At 42.3% G+C, this 19,181-nt stretch overlaps 1 protein-coding gene across 8 annotated transcripts in view; it reads left to right on the top strand.

Moving 5' to 3' along the window:
• Positions 1 to 19,181, top strand: part of LOC113030021 (glutamate receptor 3) — a 78,749-nt gene that overhangs the window by 19,325 nt on the left and 40,243 nt on the right. For all 8 annotated transcript variants that reach the window (XM_026181052.1, XM_026181051.1, XM_026181055.1 and 5 more), the window contains one exon: positions 18,368 to 18,555. In XM_026181052.1, the coding sequence (XP_026036837.1) occupies positions 18,368 to 18,555 (188 nt within the window). The remainder of the gene's footprint in view (positions 1 to 18,367; positions 18,556 to 19,181) is intronic.

Below are 19,181 nucleotides of genomic sequence, written 5' to 3'. Positions count from 1 at the left end.
GATAAAACTAGTAGCAGACCCTAGGGTAAAGTCCTTGAACTGGCAGGATTTATATGGGGCACACCTTAACAGCCTCAAGTCAACTTACAAATTGGAGCCATTAAAACAGTGCTGGGATGTTCTATTAGCCTCTCAAAATTGTTGCTCCTGTCTATGGTAAGTGAATATTAATAATATTAATGAATGGTGTAGCCCTGCCCTGTGTATACTTGTCTGACTGTTTAAACATTTCATAATAAAAAAGCCAGCTATTTTTTTGAAAAGAAGTGTATTTGGGGTAAAATTATTAGACTTATATTCTATACACGTGACCGAATTTTAGATTTTGTTGTGTTCCTTTGTTAATTTGGTCATACAGTCTTTGCTGTCTCTTTTTGTGTAATTTTTAATTTAAAAAAAACAGAAAGAAACTTTTTTTATTACCAACTTAGCTCAACACGGGGTACCTCATCCACTCGGCTAGGCTAACTTTGGAGACCTTTGGAGGACAACCCTGCTAACTGTAATGTTCAGTCCTGTCTCCATAAACTGCTTGTGTACTATTATAATGAGTTCTTCTATGTTTGGTGAATTATGCTTATAGTTTGGTTGCTAAAGTTTTTTTTTATTAAACTTCATGTCAGATTGATAAAGCTTCGACACCATCAGTGCAGCCTCTGTGCTAGCAAGGAAACTGTAGCTATTTTTAGCTTGACGCTATTGTTCAAATGATGAGCTGTGCAGAGAAAATTCAAGGTTTTCTCACCTGCCGAGAATTGAGTCACTCTTCACGTCTGCATGACCAGTTTCCTGTTGGGACAACTTTGAACAGGCTAAAATAAGAATGCACAAACATTTATCAGTAGCAATTATATTAAAAGAAAAAAACTTATTGTGAAACTGGCTGCAGACCCAAGGTGGTGCTGCTTTTGGTTCTTAGTCAGTCAATTTTCTCTATTTCGAACACAAATTGACATGAGTACTATTTTTGTGTGTCTACTATGCAAAAATACTTCAACAACTGACCTCCATCCTGGTCGCATAATCTCAGATTAGTAATGGGACCAAGCCTCTAGTCATGAAGACACCTTTTGCCTGCAGTCAGGATTGGGACTTCATATGTAGTGTGCAGTTGTTAGCCATTGCTACAGCTTTTCCTTCTAATCTTCTAATGCTTACTTTGTTGGTGAGTTAAGTGAGTTTTTACCCCCCCCCAAAAAAAAGTCATTTTGATTGAGCTAATAGATTTAATAATAATTTAAGCATTTCATACCAAAACTAGTCTTTCTTGATCAACTTGATTATCGAATGCAAAAAGAGCATACATTTGTTAAAAGTAGATTTGCTGGTTTTTTTTTTAAATCATTGCAGCCTGAGGGCATAACTACTCATCAAAGCTATATCTGTATGATGGGATTTTAAATGTAACAGAAAATAAAAATTCATAGCCATTCATTCAAATTTTGAAAGCTATTAATATCAAATAGGTTCGGCTTCACTTTCATGTTGGAGATGCCTTCCTGTGACAGCAGTGCTGTGCTGATCTAAACTAGTTTAACTGACATATGCACAATAAGTCTAAACCACGAGTGGAGTCTCTCTTTATTTATTTATTTTTTTTACTGGCATCTCTTACTGTTTCATGCAACCCACGTCTCCTTCGATGAAGTGATTTCTTCATAAACTGAACTGATACAAAAGGAGAAGTGCAGCAAGCCTCGCAGCACCAGGAGGAGCACAACAAAGCGGAAAACAGACTACACACTTTTATGCACACGAGTCATTACATACAAGTTTATTTGCTACAGTGCAGCATCACCTATTTATCCTGGATGTACTGGCTCTGAATTGTCCTCATTAAATAGACTAATGGCTGCTGGCAAGCAAAGACCTTTTGAACTGATGAACATCTGGATGTTACCAACTGGGCGCAGAGAGAAGCTCCTCACCAGGTTTTCTCATGTTTGGCTTATTTACAATAAATTGCATATTCATCATAAAGCGCAATATGTCGTTCATGCCAGTTAAAAAGAGTTGCTGGGTGGTGTTTGTCAAAGTTATTACACTTTACAAAATTTGTATAATGTGCTGATCAGCCAAAAATTTATTACTACGAAAATATCAGCTATAAAATGTGTTTCTAATAGCTGATTTTAAGTCAGAGGAATCTTTGTTTTGCTGTCTAAATGCCTTAAGCAGCAGTTTTTGTAATGGTCCCAACTGTTTAGCTCTAAGAAGACATTAGATAATGTCAGCAGAGATACAGTTCAACTTTGATTGTTAAATATAAGATATAAAAAATATTTAAAAACCACATAAACAATACAAATACATAAAAACATATCCAAAGGCCATAATGCATCACAGAAAGGCTTTCAGAAATAAAGATGGCGATGGGTTCTCAATCTGTAAAAGGCTGCACTGATAAATAGTTTAATAACTTAAAAATAACTTTACTTTATATCCGACTGCACAATGTATAAAAATAGGATACGCAAAGCCATTAAATTATTCAGAGACTCTTTATATGCAAGGGAGAAGGCCAGAAATTAGGAAAGCCTGCATTAAAAACAGACTCTGTATTGGTGACTGTACTGAAAATCACTTTCAAGAATCGGTAAACACAGTTCTTCACTGCATCGAAAAATGGAAGAGTCTTCTTCTCATTGGAAAAACAAAAATCCATAAGCAACAATTAGAAAGGCTTCCACTCTCTCTGGGCCTGAGGTCATTTAAAATCGACCGAAGCAAAGTAGAAAACTTTTTTTTTGACCAACCAAAATTTGAAATTCTTTTTGGAACTCATGAGCACACGAGGTAATAGAGAAATCACACTGTCCAGCTATTAGTGCCAGTCCTAAAGCCAGGCTCTGTGACGGTAAAGGGGTGCATTAGTGCACATGGAATGGATAAATTGCACATCCGCGAAGGCACCTAATCCATTTCAGTTAGATACAGGGTGTAGCTGATCTACTGTATTTCCATTTTTATGTATTCCGCAGCCTGTGATATTGTTTTGGAATCACTGATCCTGAAACAGACGTAACCAAATAAGGTACCTCAGAACTGTAATTAAGTACAGTGCTTCAGTAAAGGTACCTGTATGAGATCTGACTGTGCAATCTAATGCTCATTGTTGACTATCATTCTCTTGATTCATGAACTCTACATAATGCAAACTGGATCTTAATTTCCTTATGCGGCCATCAAAATGAAGAAGTAGCATCTAACAACATTAACCGCGGCTCTCTCCTCCTGCCGCTGTGACAAATGTAGATGGCGGGGACAATTTGCCTTCGATGTGTAATCACACTGCCCTGCTGCTGAATGTCTGCTTGGTTTCTTCTCTGCAAGGAAACATCTGATTAATTGCGCACTGCTAAAGAGCTTCACTCAGCAGCCCGGCACACAGGCTCATTAACAAAGAATGGGAGAGCGGGAGAGGACGGCGCCACGCAGCTGTTCCACTCTGTGAACACCTTACTGCAGCTTCACTTTGAGATGGACACATATCAATAGGTGTAGACCCCCCTCCCGCATCTGTGAGTAACCACTGTTTTGCTGCCAGACAATAATATTGGGACTGAAGCAGAGATTCATCAGTCAAGCTTTTCTACTTCAAGAGAGCTTCTTTCCTCCCCCGTTCAAGGACTCTATTAGGCCTCGTAGTGAATGTGAAAGTGAGGCACACGTGTGGCAGAATATCGTGCTCTTCTGTGAGGCTGTTTGTTTTAGAGGGCGCTGAAAAACAAAGACATGCAGATAAAAAAAGGCTAACACTGTAAGAATCTCCTCTGTCAGATAGGATCTCTGAAATCATAATAGCAATTTATAACATTAATATAACGGATTGTTTAAACTTGAACAGCGCTTTTTTCCTTTTCTTTTGCAGCTTGCTCATAAATGTGGCTTTGCAGAGTGAGTGTCGAAAAAGCTTTAGATTGCGTGGACTCAATTTCCTTTAGATTTACAGCTAAGGCTGGTATTTATCTGGAAAGGCAGTTTGGATGCTACATGCGTGGTGCATGTATGTGTGTGTGTACTTGGCGGTGACCTCATTGGTGAAAACCTCAAAGGGCGTTGTGCATTCACTGGGAAGACACAGCTGAGGCGTTGGCTGTGTCTGAGTGTTTCTGCCTGAACCGAACCTCCTCTGTTTTCAAGCACTCAATCCGCTCTGCCAGACGCCCAAAATGGCACCAATTGATCCTTGCACATCCACGCATGCAGAGGCAGCGCAGCTTGAAAACAACACCGATGGAAATGTAAGCTGCAGACTTTCTGCTCAGTACTGCAGCGTCGACTCTTTTATACCCACAAAAACTGAAGTACGTGAATTATTAATTCGGTGTATTAAACATTTTGGGGAGTTCGCCTGTTTAGGAGGAAAATGTATAAATGTGTTGCTTTCATTTCTCACCACAGGTGAGTTTGGGGTTTTAGACGCTGCGTTATGCAGTGGACATTGTTGCTTTCAAATATAAAGAGATCGCTTTTGAACAGACGGCCTGACAGACTTGCAGTACTCAGACTGTAGCTAACTACTGTAGCTACAGTAACCCTGAGAAAGTCATTACGTAACTAGAAGCCGTTGCGTCACTTTAAATCTTTGTTCCTTGCTCGAAAAATGGAGTTGCACTGCTCATTACAAATCACTCTCTGTGAGCATCACTGACAAACCACTCTGCCACGTCTGCCAGGATGTGTTGACAAAGCCGCCCGTGACTGTATCAGTCTAGCGGCTACAAACTGCTAAAGTGGCAAGGATGGATACTTGTAAGAGACGTTAGGAAAGGGTTTTAGTTTTACATCCATAGATATATATTTCAGGTACTTGCAGGTAGTGAAAGCAGTGAATTTTCTAGTGTAAGAAGAAAGAGTTCTGTACTTTGTGATGTTAATGCAGGAGCTGTCCAAGGTCCTGCTGATGCAAGACCTTGGACAGCTCCTCATCCCCTCTGTAATAAAAGTTGTACTGTGTCATGTTAGCTTCATCCATTCTTCTGTTGTCCATCTCTTTATATTTCATACTGTTTCAGCAATAAACATGCGAGCAAATTAGAATATCAGCTGTCTACAGATGCCTTTACACAAGCCGGACAAATAAACTCGATTTTTCAGCAGATGTTCTCGTTATATTAAGAAAAACATGAATTAATAACGGCTCTATTTGTTGTATATAGTATGTGGGAAATCTTATAATACATAAAGTATCATATGCCCCTGAAGGTTCTTACCTATCTAATACCTACATCAGATTTATGATGTCATCGTTTTTCTTAGCTACCACCGTTGAAAGGCCTAAAATGGCCTGTTTGTACCATTTATGGACCTGTACCACCTTATAAACGTGTTCTGTTATGTTCATTTCACAACAGATCACAGGACCATGTTCCCATCGATCTTAGGTGAGCACCCAGAGAAGGCGCCGATGTTTCTAGATGCTGTTTACGCTTGTTTATGAGTTCTAACTTGCTTTTGTTGATGCTGACTTGAGTTTCTGAAGCTAAATAATGACTTCCACTACAGAATTGTGACATTCAGTACAGTGTTTTCTGACTTTGCCCCAACCATATAGATGTTTCTTGGAGTTCTCTGAATGTTGTAATGATATTATCATATTATGAAATCTCATAATATGACTGACTAGTATCCAGTCATGTTACTAATTTGTTGCCGCTTAACCTAATTAGCTGTGGGATATTCCCCCCAAAACTCAAACATTGTGTTTGTACTGTTATTTTGTCACAGGGTTGCGCATTTTGTTGTGACAAAGACTGTTTTTTTGAGGGGTAATAACACAAATAGATAAGGTTGGGGTTCAGTAACCCGTGATGAACATGCTTCTAACAGCGTTCTACTGCTTTGTGATGTCACAGTGTGCACTTGCATAACAGGGTGCTGTGAACAACAGTGAAATTTGTCAGGAAATAAAAGTCTAGCACAAACAAACAAACACCATACATGTAACAAAACTGCCTTTGCTAACACTGCTCTCACACGTTTGTTTTATAAACCCTTGAAATTTTGTTAGTATGCAACCTGAAGCTCGATCAGTCATATTTATCATATCTGTTACTGATGGCAATACATAATCAGTGCTTACTTCTACTTCTCTGCCTCTTGAATCAGAGAGAAATCAGTACCTTAAAGACCAGGTGTGATTCCACTTATCCTGCTTTCGTTGTCTGTTCACTCCTGCCGGCTCAGGGAGGAAACAGGGTGAGCAGCTCAGAAGCATATTTGGGCAAAAATACAGATTTTTCTTCCCTCCGCAATTCAACATTGTTATCTCAGCTGCTCACAGATGAAGGAATAGCCTCGTCTTCAAATGAGTGGGAAAGAAATAAAAGTGTATGGAGCTGTGAGAGAAGGAACAGAGGAGTCAGCAAAGCCTTTGTGTTTCTCCCGTGTCAGAGGGACAAGCGCTGTCAGAAATGCTGTCAGATGCACCGAACGCTTTTGACTTCATCGAATTTGGAGCTTCCTCCCATCTTTTTCTGTCACATCCAATTTGTCATATGTAATCTGCTCTAACCTTACCACCTTACACGGACAAATAAGAAACCAGGTGACTAATAGAGAGCCCCTCTGCTTTATCAGGCAGCTGCTCTGCTTATTCCTCGATTCTTGTCTCTGTGTCGCTCAAATGCCTTTCGTCTATTTCAGGGACACTTGCTTTCAGGATAACGCAAGGCCATTACAACAGTAGTCTTTTTGCATTATGAAAGAGATTGATGTGATGTGCGTTTCCATGTTTGCCCAAGAGAAAACGCCATTTTTATTTTGCCTAAGAGAGAAAAAGACAAGGCTGTTAGTGCAGCTCTCGCTAATGGGCCATCCATTTCTTTGTGTGTGGTTTAAATATCTGCACTTTGTGTTTGTGTTAGTTTTCTCACTCCGGCTGTCTTTTATATTACATTTTTAGTGCTTTAGAACCTGAATCATCTTCAAGCGCAACAAAAATTTGTGAATTATTCAATGACGTGTGAATTCAACTTACATAAAAGATGAAAGCAAACAGGAGAAATGCTCGACGTTCTGTTAGCAACTTTGCAGCTGTCATTAGATAAGAAATAATCTGTTTGATTAGGTCTGATCAGGGATTTGGCAGGAGTGGGCGGTGTGGGGGTGCAGGGCTCTTTGCAGTTCAGCTAATTTGGAAGAGGGAGCTGTTATCTATGTTGGACTGCAGTTGGAGTAGGCGTTGTTAGGCTAATTGTGCTCAAAAGTGTCCTTTTACTGTCATTTGGCAGCTTTAATCCTTTTTATTTCACTGGCTCTGTGAGCACTGCCCACTGAAAGCAGTCTTCTTTGTAGAGCCACATATAAGCTTTGAGATTTTTAGAGATTTCTCAGAAGTGGGTTCAGTGGCTTTGTCTGAGTTCCCCCTCGGTGTCGCGCTCAGCTTTGGGCCTCCCGTGACAACGGCGCGGTTCAGATGACTGCAAGAGAATTTTAAAGAGGTCACCTTCCTCGGGGAGGGGGAGGGACGACTGAGTCACAGTTGAGACTGCACACCACGCTCAGCCATCATATGAGCCGCTGCCCGAGACAGACAAGAAGAATACATGGCCAGGTGTCAGCAGAGCCTCAGTCAGGCTCGTTTTAGCGGCTGTGTCTCACAGAGGAAGTAACATATTTGGTAAATGTCCTAATCTAGAAAAATACTTCTCTTAACTACAGAGAGATTTAAAGTGAACCAGTGATTGTACTTGACTATCCTGCTTTGTTTTTTTCAGGGCTACATCCCGATGGTGCTGTGTTTGCTATTAAGCTCATATATTCAGGTTTAACTCACATACAGGCCAACTTTACTTTGTGCTGCCTGCTTAAACAGCTCCCCTCACCTTCAAGCATTTCTTTCACTACATTTGTCAACAAACCTCAAAGTGAAATGTCTAAATTTTTTGTGTTTGTAGACTTGAGCATAAATATCCGTACTGTACTCATGGCATGGTGGCCTGACAGCATATAGCGGCGCTGCTTTGCACATCGACAGCTCACGTTTCATGTTATTGGATCATTGTTTTGCTGCTCTGCCTAAGTTACGTGCTGTTTATAAACTGGTACTAATGTCAACATGTAGCAGGTCGGGCTCGCATCATCTCTTCAGGAGAACCTTTGTCGTCTGACGTCTGTTAAAGCTGATTTCAGCTGGGAGCTGATGAAAGGTTTATCCTCTTAAACAGCTAAGTGCTAGCTACTACACAAAGCTGTGCAATAATTCTCTGTGGGCTTCCTACTAGTAACCCATGTGAGTTTAAAGTAACATTAATTGGCAATGATTGTACAAAAGAATGACACTAACAATAATCACAGTGATTGTCTAATTGCATTTTTTGGAGTCTTGTTTACATCAACCTGATAACTCAGGGCATTTATCCATGTATGCACGGTAAAGACAGCCTGCTAAAATTCAGACTGAGCAAGGTGATTTAAGGGTCTTTAAACACTGCATGATTTAGTATTTCTGAAACTGCTGATCTACAGGGATTCTCCCACACAACCATCTCTATTGTCTGAAAAAGGGAAAATATCCACTGAGCATCTCTGAATGCACCACATTGAACCTTGACGCAGATGGGCTATAGGAGCTGAGGACCACACCACCAAGTGCCACTCCTCTCAGTTAAAAAGATAAAGCTAATGGTATAGTTCAGACATAGAAAATTGGAAAAACATTGTCGTTTTTTCTGTGTCTCTATATCTTCTGCAACATTGAGATGGTCGGGTCAGAATTCAGTCTAAACAACATGGAAGATAGGCTCCATCCTGCCTTGTATCTGTGGTTTTTTGGCATAGAGCATAGAGCATCATTTAATCACCACAGCCTCCCTGAGACCATGTCCTTTCTTTTATGACCACGGTGCACTCATCTTCTGATGGCTGCTTCTAGCAGGATAACACCAATGGGGCCGCAGGAGAGATATTTAACTAACTAAGGCTGTTTTGGTGTTTTTGTGGAAGAAGGATTTTTTTTGCTCTATAAATAGGCTTGTGGCAGTATGCTCCCGATGTTGAATATGTATTATTCTTCAGGTCAGGGCTGAATAATTGACTCTGTAAAATGCCCTTGATGGTCGTCCTTCCTGCTGACTGTTTTAAAATGTACCATCTGTTTACAAAGTCAACCAAAACTCTGTCATTTGTGCGCCGCCTGATAAATCACACCAGTGTTAATACTCACCAAGAGACTTAGGTGTCCTTTGTTGCTCAGATTTCCTTTTTGCACTGTGGTTTTTAAAGCTAGAGTGCACCGAATGTCACATCATTGAATTCCTTCGGTTCAGGACTTCCTCTTTATTTATACATATCTTTAATTGTTAAGTATACTCAATAGCTTAAACATCAAGCAGCTCATAAAATGTTTAAACCCCAACTATCCAGCTTAGTTTTAGTGTGAGAAAATGAAACTCTCAAGGGAATCGTTTGTAAATCCCCCCAAATCCTTTTTCTTGAGCAGCTACTAACACGTTTCAAAATGTCATGCATATCCCAGCTTATGGCGTTCAGTGCTGTGGGAGGAGAGCTGACACTCAGCTTCTGCCTTTTCATTTCCCTTCTGCCAGCGGTGATATAATGTGCTAGATTTTAGTTTTGATATATATGTGAGCTGATAAAAAAAAAAAATCCAGATAAAGGCAGTAGCAGTGTTGGGCTCAGACTGAGGTCAGCTCAGCAGTCTCTTATCAGTCATCAGAGTCTTTACAATGCATCGAGACACGATGCCTCTTTCGAATTCCTTAACCTCGCCCGGCGTCAGACATGTGAGCACACGTCGCGGTGGCCTCTTTAGAAGCCAGAGTGGCTAACGTGATGGCACCCAGCGAGAGCCACTTGTCTTTAAAGGCCATACCTGATCTGAGTGCTGTCTGCTGTGCACTTCACTGTGAAGGTCACCAGCAGGGGAAGGGAGGGCGAGGGCGAACGTGTCAGCCCAGTCGCTGTGCTCTGAATATTTCGGAGGCCTGTTGGGAACATGAGTTTACATGAGTTTACATGTTCCCAACAGAAAGCTGAAGAACCTGTGGTAGATCCAGATAAGGACCACTAGTTATTGTTGTTGGAAATGCAAGCAACAATACTTCTGATTAAATTATACATTACAAGTGAGTGCTGCCTTAGAAAGGCGGTGTCAAATCTGTATTCTGGATTATTTGCTAAAGATAAATCTATAAATGGTGTTAGTGGACCCAAAAATTCAATTCTCCACTTTACAAACCTTTTGAAACCTCTCTACCTCTCTTTAGTAAGAAAATATTCTTGTACGTTTATGAGTTTGGAGATTTAATGGCATGTTAATTGCTGCATTATTATTTACAGTTACTCTTCGTTCATCGCTCACATTTCCTTTGTACTTTGTACACAGGCATGAATCTCTGTAGACAGATCGCTGCATTGGACCAATCTTTTATGTAAGATTGGTTCAGCTCTCTAGATTCATGTATGTCCAAATTCCTTTGGAAAAATAAACCCCCACGTATAAGCTTAAAAACACTACAAAAGACCAAGGATAAAGGAGGACTAGAACTGCCTAACTTTCAGCACTACTTCTTAGCCAACAGGCTTCGGTTTATCTCAGGATGGCTAAAACATACCCTCTTAGATGAACCTTGGCTAGATGTAGAACAAGCACTTTGCAATAATCTAGAGATCTCAGACCTACCATTTATCAGCTCAAACATCCAACGACATGAATGCTTTAAAAGCATCAACATCAGCTCTTCTCTGACAGCATGGTGGGAGTTTCTAAAATTGACGGCGTCTTCATTAATCCCATGCAAACGTACACCTATCTGGAACAACCCTGACATATTACAAAACAATAATATGATAAACTTTTCAGATTGGAGTGGTAAAGGAATCAAATATTTAGAACATATACTAGAAGGAACAGAATTTATTTCATTTGACGGACTAGTTACACAATATGGGATCAACAAGAAAAGATTTTTAGAATATCAACAAATTAAATCCATAGTAAAAAAGAAATTTAAACCGGGTCAAGTTGAACTACAAACACCACCAAGTGTGGTTCAATTTCTTACTCTTAAACCCCCAAATTACTATCCAAAATATACAGAATGCTTTCTAAAAAAGATGAATCAATATCACTTCCTATTGCAAAATGGGAAGCGGATTTATCAGTTAACTTAGACCTAAACTTCTGGTCTCAGATTTGCTTAAAAACCTTTAATCTAATTAGAAATCCCAGTCTTCAATTAATTCAATACAAAATACTACATAGAGTGCACTATACAGGTCATCGGATGTTCAAGATGGGCTTTACGTCTACCAACAACTGCTCACACTGCCAAACCAATTCACCGGACAATTATATCCACGCTCTTTGGTTCTGTCCACCAGTTCAGAAGTTTTGGCGCGAGATATGTGAAGACTTATCGAAGTGTCTGAAATGTAACATTCCAACTTCCCCCTTAGTGTGTTTGTTGGGCAGCTTAGATAATGTCACTTCAGAAAAGAATATCGCCCATATGGTTTTCACTGCCCTATGCATAGCCAAGAAAACAGTCCTCATGAACTGGAAAAATAAAAATAATCTTAATTCTAACCAATATAGAAATTATCTATTAGATTACATTAGTCATGATACAGCCTCTGCCACCACATCAGATCAATTGCTCTGGGCTCCTTTGATCAGCTCCATCACCTAGTGGGGGTGGGGGGTCATAGTCTGGTCCCGCCTTCACTGTTGTGATTGGTGTGGGGGTAGGGACAGGCTTAGGGCGTCGGGGGGTTCCCCGGAGGCATCTTCCCTGGGGGGCTCAACCCGGGGTAGCGGTCATGTCCGGTTAGGGGCTCTGTTGGCTCTCAGGTGACTGTTTCCTCGCGGCTGCGTGCAGCGGGGCTAGGGGAGGGTCTGTGCTGACGGACGTGGGTTACTGACCTGGTAGCCTGGCTGCCCCTGGGTGGGTCCGGGATGGGCGTGAGGTTCTGGGGGCGCTCCGTCTCTGGGCTGGGACCCGGACCGGGCCTCGGGGGCTTGGGTCCTGGTTGGTGTGTTGCCGGGGTTGTGGGCGGGTGGGTGCATGGGGGCCCAGCCCTGGAGCGGGGTGCCGCCGGTGCATCGAGCCACCTGGGGGGCTCTTCAACTGGTGGGGGAGATTGTCACATCTTGCAGGAGCTTTCCTCTCTTCAGGAGCTCCCTCTGCAGGAGGGGGAGATACAGGAGAGGTGGAGGAAGATCTCAGCCTGGGTGTTTATTGTCTTATGTAGTCTGGAAGATGAGTGGATGGTGGGGTGGGTGCAGTTTTCTCTGTGGTGGGGTTGGGTGGACTGTCCCGGGCTCTGTGGGGCCGGGAGGCGCTGCTGCGCTGGGCCCCGGTCTGGATGGGCCTGGGCCCCCTTTCCCTGGCGGGTCGCGGAGTATGGGGGTGCCTACTGGGGTCAGCAGGGGAGCTGGCCCCAGGGAAGGGTCACTTGCCCCTCCCTTCCTTCCCTCCCCATCTCCAGCTGCCTCCCTCTTCCCGCTCCACCACAACCACCCACACATGCAGGACCTTGGAGTGGGGGTATGTCACCAGGGTGCAGAGGAGGCTACCCCCCCCCCCTCTGTCGCCTTCTGGCTGCCTCTGCCTCAATTTTATCCCACAACTTAGACATTCACATTACTCACACTCTCATTACATATACATATAGGATCTTGGGGGTGGGCACGATACACGGAGTCCAAAGTACCATCAGGGTGTACACCCCACCCCTGGCATCGTTGCCCACCTCTCAATTTTAAATACACGTAGACATTGAGGGCTAGCAGGAGGGACCATGCGCTTACCTGCTGCTCTCTGGCAGGTAGCTCCATGCCCTCCTGGGTTTTAATTGCACCTTAGAACGCACATGCATCAACACTACAATGAGCGGGTGGAGGGAGGTTTGGAGTCTTCTCTCACCCCCATTCTCTGCGACCTGCTGGAGCGGGGGGGCTAGGAGGAGGAGTTGGCCGTCCGACTGCGGTCTGGGGTGTGGGGCCTTCCTGCTGCTGCAGAGTCGGGGCGGTCTGCCTCCCCCCACCGTAGGGAAAAGGGTAACACCACCTGGGTCTGGGTGCAGTTCCCCCCTCCAGGGGCAAGGGTACCTAGACCCGGTTTGTAGAGTACGCTTGGGGAGTGTGATCGTGTGTACAGCGTCTCTTTATGTCTGTCTCCACGTTGGTTGAGTGTGGTTAAGTGCATATGAGAGCATGAGGGTGGGAATGGATGTTTGTATATGTGTGTGCCTGTATTTCTGTGTCTATATGTCAGGTTGGGTGTCAGGCGCCACCTCTCTGGGGACATCTCAGGCCCTCCAAGGTTTGGAGGCCTATCTCCCCCTACCACCACTTCCCCTGCCAGTGGCGGACTCCCTCAGACATCGGTGCGTTGGTGGTTCTTTGTGTCCGGGGGTGGGCGTCCGGGTACACACCGGCTCACTCCTTGGCGGCCGCTCATCGGGGCCTGGAGCCTGGGGCTCGCTCGGGCCACTTCGGAGGTGGGGTGCCCCCGGCCTCTCGGCCTGGGGCTCGGTCACTCAGGCGCAGCTGGCTGCCGGCGGAGCTCACGGGCGCGTCACTGCAACTCCCCCTGGCTTCTGCTCCGCGGCTGCTGGGTGAGCCCTCATCTGGGACTCTCCTCAGCTCTTTCTGGGACAGTGGCGCGGCTGCCCCTCTGTTGGTCTTCCTTGGTCTCTTGTGTTCTGGGGGCCTCTGGATGTCTGGAGTTTTGATCTCCTCCATACCTGCTTCATGCCCTGGAGGACGGGGCTGTGGCCCCCCCACACCCTCTAGCAGATCATTACATGAAGGAACCTTTTTTAAAAAAAACAAGCGCATCCATGCTCACAGGTGTACACATGGGTGATCACACCCACAAACTACACCCTTTTTGGCTCCTACCTCAAAGCACACTGTGTTCTGTTGATCTTATGTGCTGCACAATAATGTTTAATATTTAGTATTTACTGTCATATTCCCATATATCATTGTGATGCTGTTTATTCTATTACTCTTGTTCTCTTCTGCTTGTTTTCTTTTTTCTTTCTCAGCAGGTGATCCAGGTGATCGATATATGCATTTTTTATTTCTTTTTTTTTTCTGCTCATTCTGTTGGTTTTTGTTTTTTGCCCTTCTCCCCCGTCCCTCTTCTCAGCTGTTTCTCTTTCCCTCTTTCTTTCTCCCCTTCTTTCCCCCAGTCAAGTCTGTCCCGTATTCAGTAAGTGAAAATAAAATAAACAATAAAAGGTGAATCAAATGGACCATTACGGCAAGGCTGGGATGGTCAATTTGGTAAAGTAAATCCGTTGGGCATCTTTCTTTGCCTTTAGACAACAATTCTGATGGCAAAAGAGTCAAACGGGACAGGCAAAAAAAAAAAAAAAAAAAAAAGACAGATCGCTGCATGGAAATATAAAATCTATATGCAAATTCAAATGACTGCCACTCGTGGTCTCCTTACTACTGACATGTTGTGTTTGAGCAGTTCTGATTGACAAACGGCCCACATGGAGAACATCACTGTCATCATAAACAGTGACCAGCACGCATCTGGTTCCACAGTAAGCCCCAGAATATTGCCTATTGTCTCAGATGCTAAGTAAACTAACTTTGATGCCTTTTAGTGCTTAAAAAACAATACACTGGTATATTTCTTCAGCTGTGGAAACATAATATACTGTATATTTGAAATCATGAAAAAAGGTCATCATTATCAAAGAGGAAGGTATTTGAAAAGCTTGTACATTTCAGTGAAACTCAAAAGCATTTTGGCAGTGAGAACGGCTCAGCTGTTACTCCTGAAAAGAAGAACTATGGTGGGACTCCCTGTCATTTGTTAATTTGAGCTGCTGTACAAGAAAACAAGTTTTTACCAACCCCTACAGTGTCTGCATAGAGTAGCTGGGATTTGTCTGCATCTGGAGTTTTTGCAGTTTTCAAAGAGACATCCTGTTGAGATTGCAGTGTGCAGAAAAACGTTTTTTCTTCTTCTTGGATCATAATCACCTCACAGACTAATTTGGAAACTATAGTTTGACTTTAAAGAGTCATATTTGCATCTTAATCTTTTAAACTCAGATTAGGGGGTGGACTGAGAAACTTTGCTTCACTGGATAAACAATAAATGTGAAAACAGACTTCTAGTACCAACGTCACACATTCATCTTTCTGGGCTGTGAAGGTCAAATTTAAGTAGCTTCAAGCAAATGATATTTCTCCATGGTGCTGGCTTTAAAAATTCAGGTGTAATGGCAAAAACAAGTGAATTATTCAAGAATCTTTAATATTAAAAGTCCATGTTTAATATTCAAAGAACCTCCATGGTAAACTATCTTACGATCCCTGTAGCTCTACAAATGAACATGTAGCCCAACCACAAATTACCTAAAGTGTTAAAGAGCGCTGACATGTTTAAACACGCACACAGGTGATATAACAGTTCGAGTATCCCTGATGTTGAATGCACTGTGGTTTTTAGGCTGCGTGTCCCTTGATGTGGATACAGAGTAAAACCAGTTTTCATTTAGCTTTTGTAATTCCTGCTTCCTGCAGAGAAGCTGTGAAACTCACTTGTATTTACATAAACACATTTCACACCAGCTTATTCAGCACCCGTAATAATATCTATCATTTCCTAGAATCAACAGTTTCATCCCTTCTGTGAAAGAAAAGGGCAACAGCATGTGATGCATTTAGTCCAGTCAGCTGAAGTGTTCCTGCTCTGACTTAAACAGCACTTTTTTCCCTGCCCATTAGTTGTGACTCAGTACAGTATGTAATAAGCTTCTGCCATAATGCATTTTTGACATGTCCTGTGTACTGTTCTTTAAAGAATGAAGAGATGCAAATCTTTACTTTATTCATAATCTTTCAGCTTGGGCTTTTCAAAGGTCACCTGTCTTCCTACCTACAGCAAAAGATGTATAAAATATTTTAAATATACTGAGTGAGATTCTTGAGTGATTTAGAAAGAATATTTCAACTTTGAATTATATAAATATCTAAACAAAGCCAGTTTGTGTTCTGCTGTTACAGAGATGAACCGTCACTGGATAGCTAGTGTGTAGGCAAGGGCCAAGATTTTGTTACAGGAAGCTTCCTGGTTTGCGTTTGGAGTTCATGTGTTGACAAGTCATGCTTGAGCAGGCTTAGGTTACATGCGGGGAAACAGCTCATGTGAAGAGCAAAACAGGGGCATTATTTGTGGAAATGCAGTTTTAAAACCATCACCTGATCATTTTTGAATAATTATATTATTAGAGTGTAGATCACGGGTGACGTTAACAGCTAAAATATGCTTACATTCGCCCATAAGGTCTTCAAGATCAACTTTAATGGTCAAAAATTGACAAAAAAAAAACATGTCAGCATATCGCTATAAAGATTTAAAATATTATTTAAAATTTGTCCTCTGATCTTTCTTTTAAGGTCAATAGATTGAGTAGATTTTAAATACACTTAAAAGAACATAGAAAAACAAAATGAATAGATCCAGTAGTATTATCTTAAAAGTAAATACTGCCCAAAGAGTGAGCTGCCCTGGCGGAGGTTTGCGCTGTTGGAGTGCTTCTCGTTTAAATATGTATCTGTATTTTGTAAACAGTGACTGATGAATGGCAGATGAAACAGGAAGTTTTGGCCTGGACTCGGCTGCACTGGAAGCTCTGAAAAATCAGCTGCTGCAACCGTCCTGCAAATGTGTTGATGGGCTCTCAGATTGCTTGGCAACAAATTGATCCGTTCAAAAAGGCAGCATGCAGCAATGACTCACTTTATTTAACCTCGCCTCAATCATCCAAACAAGCCTGTTTAAAAAGATCTTGCACCACTGTAACCAAAATAAGCTTGTATTACCTATACTTTCTTTCAATCTCCTCAATTATTAATCCAGATTTACTAATACCACACCATAGCTTAGTAGTAGGGATCTTATAAACAAGGTGTACTGTTTCACTACAGTGTTTCAGGTTTAAGATTTGTACCCTCTACTCACAAAAACTGGCTAAAACATGGTGTTTCTGAAGCTAACACACAGCTGTATGCTCTATTTCCATGTCACTCACTCACTGATGTTTTTTTCAGCTGATTTAGAAACTCCCTTTGCACCCTGTCATGACTGCTGACCACCAGTCCTTAATCTCCTTAGTAAACCACCACACACCATTATAACAATGTGGCTTTCTTTTATATACAGTCTATGCTTTTAATGTGTCACCGCTCAGCCAACTTACTCTTAGCTCAGCGTCTTTCTTTCATGTGCCTCAGCTACTGATTCATCCCGGGGTGCAGTAAGCTCTGCCAATTGTGCTTTCTGGATCCTTTGGGAAGTCTATTTCACTGCATCTGCTAAGGTACATGTTTCATATCTTATTGTTGCGACCCCTGATTTTTTTTTAAAGAAATATAAAATATAAAACTGTTGCATTGCAACTTTCATGGGTGAATTATAATACGCAGAAACACAGACATTTCTCTTCCATATCGTTTGTCCTTTCTGCAACTTTAAACTCCTCAGTCTACCAAGGAAGAGATAGCAATGATGACCTCCCATGACAAACTGCTAAGGCAGCGTGGGACAGCTCAGTCATTTCCCAGTTAATGGTTAATTATGCTCTATAATGCATCTATCTTTGTTATAAGAGCTGCAGCTTTAAGCTAATCGGTTGTGGGGATTCTTTGTGGAGCCTCTTGAATCTGCTTTGTCTGTCAAATATTTCTTTTACGATCCTTTTAAACATTTGGCAGCCGTTCCTGATATTAATTCTGAAGAGACTCATTAATCTTGTACCTGCACGTTCCGGAAAGGCCTAATTACAGGAGCATGTCTGTTTAATTCATATGCAGTGTAAAGAAAGAGCTCCCAAGCATCTCTAATTTCGGCTCAAATTTTAGCTTTTCTTACTACCTTTACGCGAAATGTGTTGAGCGTTTGTCAGAATTTAGACTGGTAAAAAAAAGGCAAATCAAACAACCCCCCCCCCCCCCCCCCCTCCCCTAGATCTTCTTCTAGCCATCCACTCGAGCAGCTGTTCATATTTCAGTATCAGGAGACTGTTTGACTGCCGCCCCAGTACAGCTCAGTTTTTACTCTGAAGCGCGCCTCTTTGTTTACTTACTTCACGCTATTTTCTCTCACGTTTATTTTCCTCCCTGCAAGCGGTGCCTACAAGATGATTGGTACTGTTTAAACATGTTGACAATGCATTATCAATTAATAGTTTACATTCTGTATGACAATAAATGGTTACAAACCATTGCTGGAAGCCACAATATCCTTGTTTTTGTTTTTTTCAGCGCACAGGGAGTTTGGGATTCTGAGCACGTTTTCCTTCTTGTGTGCTCTGAAATCCAAAAAGACAGTTGTGTGATGGAGCTCTCTCCCCTCTGTTCCCCCAGGGTTTGCAATCCTCCAAGCCATCATGGAGTCTGCTGTAGCCAATAACTGGCAGGTGACAGCTCGCTCGGTGGGGAACATTGTGGACCCCACAGAGTACAGGCGCATCATCGAGGAGATGGACCGCCGGCAGGAGAAACGCTTCCTCATCGACTGTGAGGTGGACAGGATCAACTTGATACTGGAGCAGGTATTCAGTTTGCAAAGTGCTAATTCAGCCTTGCTTAAAAAAAATAAACAAATCTCTTTTCCTCGAATATCAGGAAGTAAATCTAAGATTGCCTCAGAAATATACTCTTCCCCCAGCCTCATGATTCGGCTTGTTCCATTGTTTCTAAAAGAGGAAACATGCTATTTCCCACTTTTTGCTGCAAGCGCCGCTTCATGCTACACTGCCAGTAAAATACGCCATTTCTCCTAGCTTGGTCCACTCCCCACTTTTCATTCCTTTTTCATTATTACCCTAAACACTTGGCACGTGTGAAGATCGCCTCAGATCTTGACACTCTCATTTAGAACTGATTTTAAAACAGGCAAGGCGGTACATTAAATTAAGGCTTGTTATTTGTTGTTTTGTGTGTGTGTCTGTGCACGCACGTGTGTGTGTGTATGCACGTTGTTTGAGGTCACTTGGGCTTAATTCACGTGGAGGAATTAAACAGTTCTCTCATCCTTGTTTCCTAGGTGATCATCGGCTACAGTTTTCCCACACGAATCTTGATTCAGGTTCAGTGTTTGCTAATGTGTGCTGCTCTCTCTGACTGCACCATAGAGAATATTTCATTGTCAGAAACGTATTAAATGAGTGTTAACTGA

This window comes from Astatotilapia calliptera, chromosome 10 (assembly GCF_900246225.1).
Source record: "Astatotilapia calliptera chromosome 10, fAstCal1.2, whole genome shotgun sequence".
Classification (NCBI taxonomy): Eukaryota; Metazoa; Chordata; class Actinopteri; order Cichliformes; family Cichlidae; genus Astatotilapia; species Astatotilapia calliptera.
Note: the sequence above shows the minus strand (reverse complement) of the source record. Positions and strands in the feature narration are given on the sequence as shown.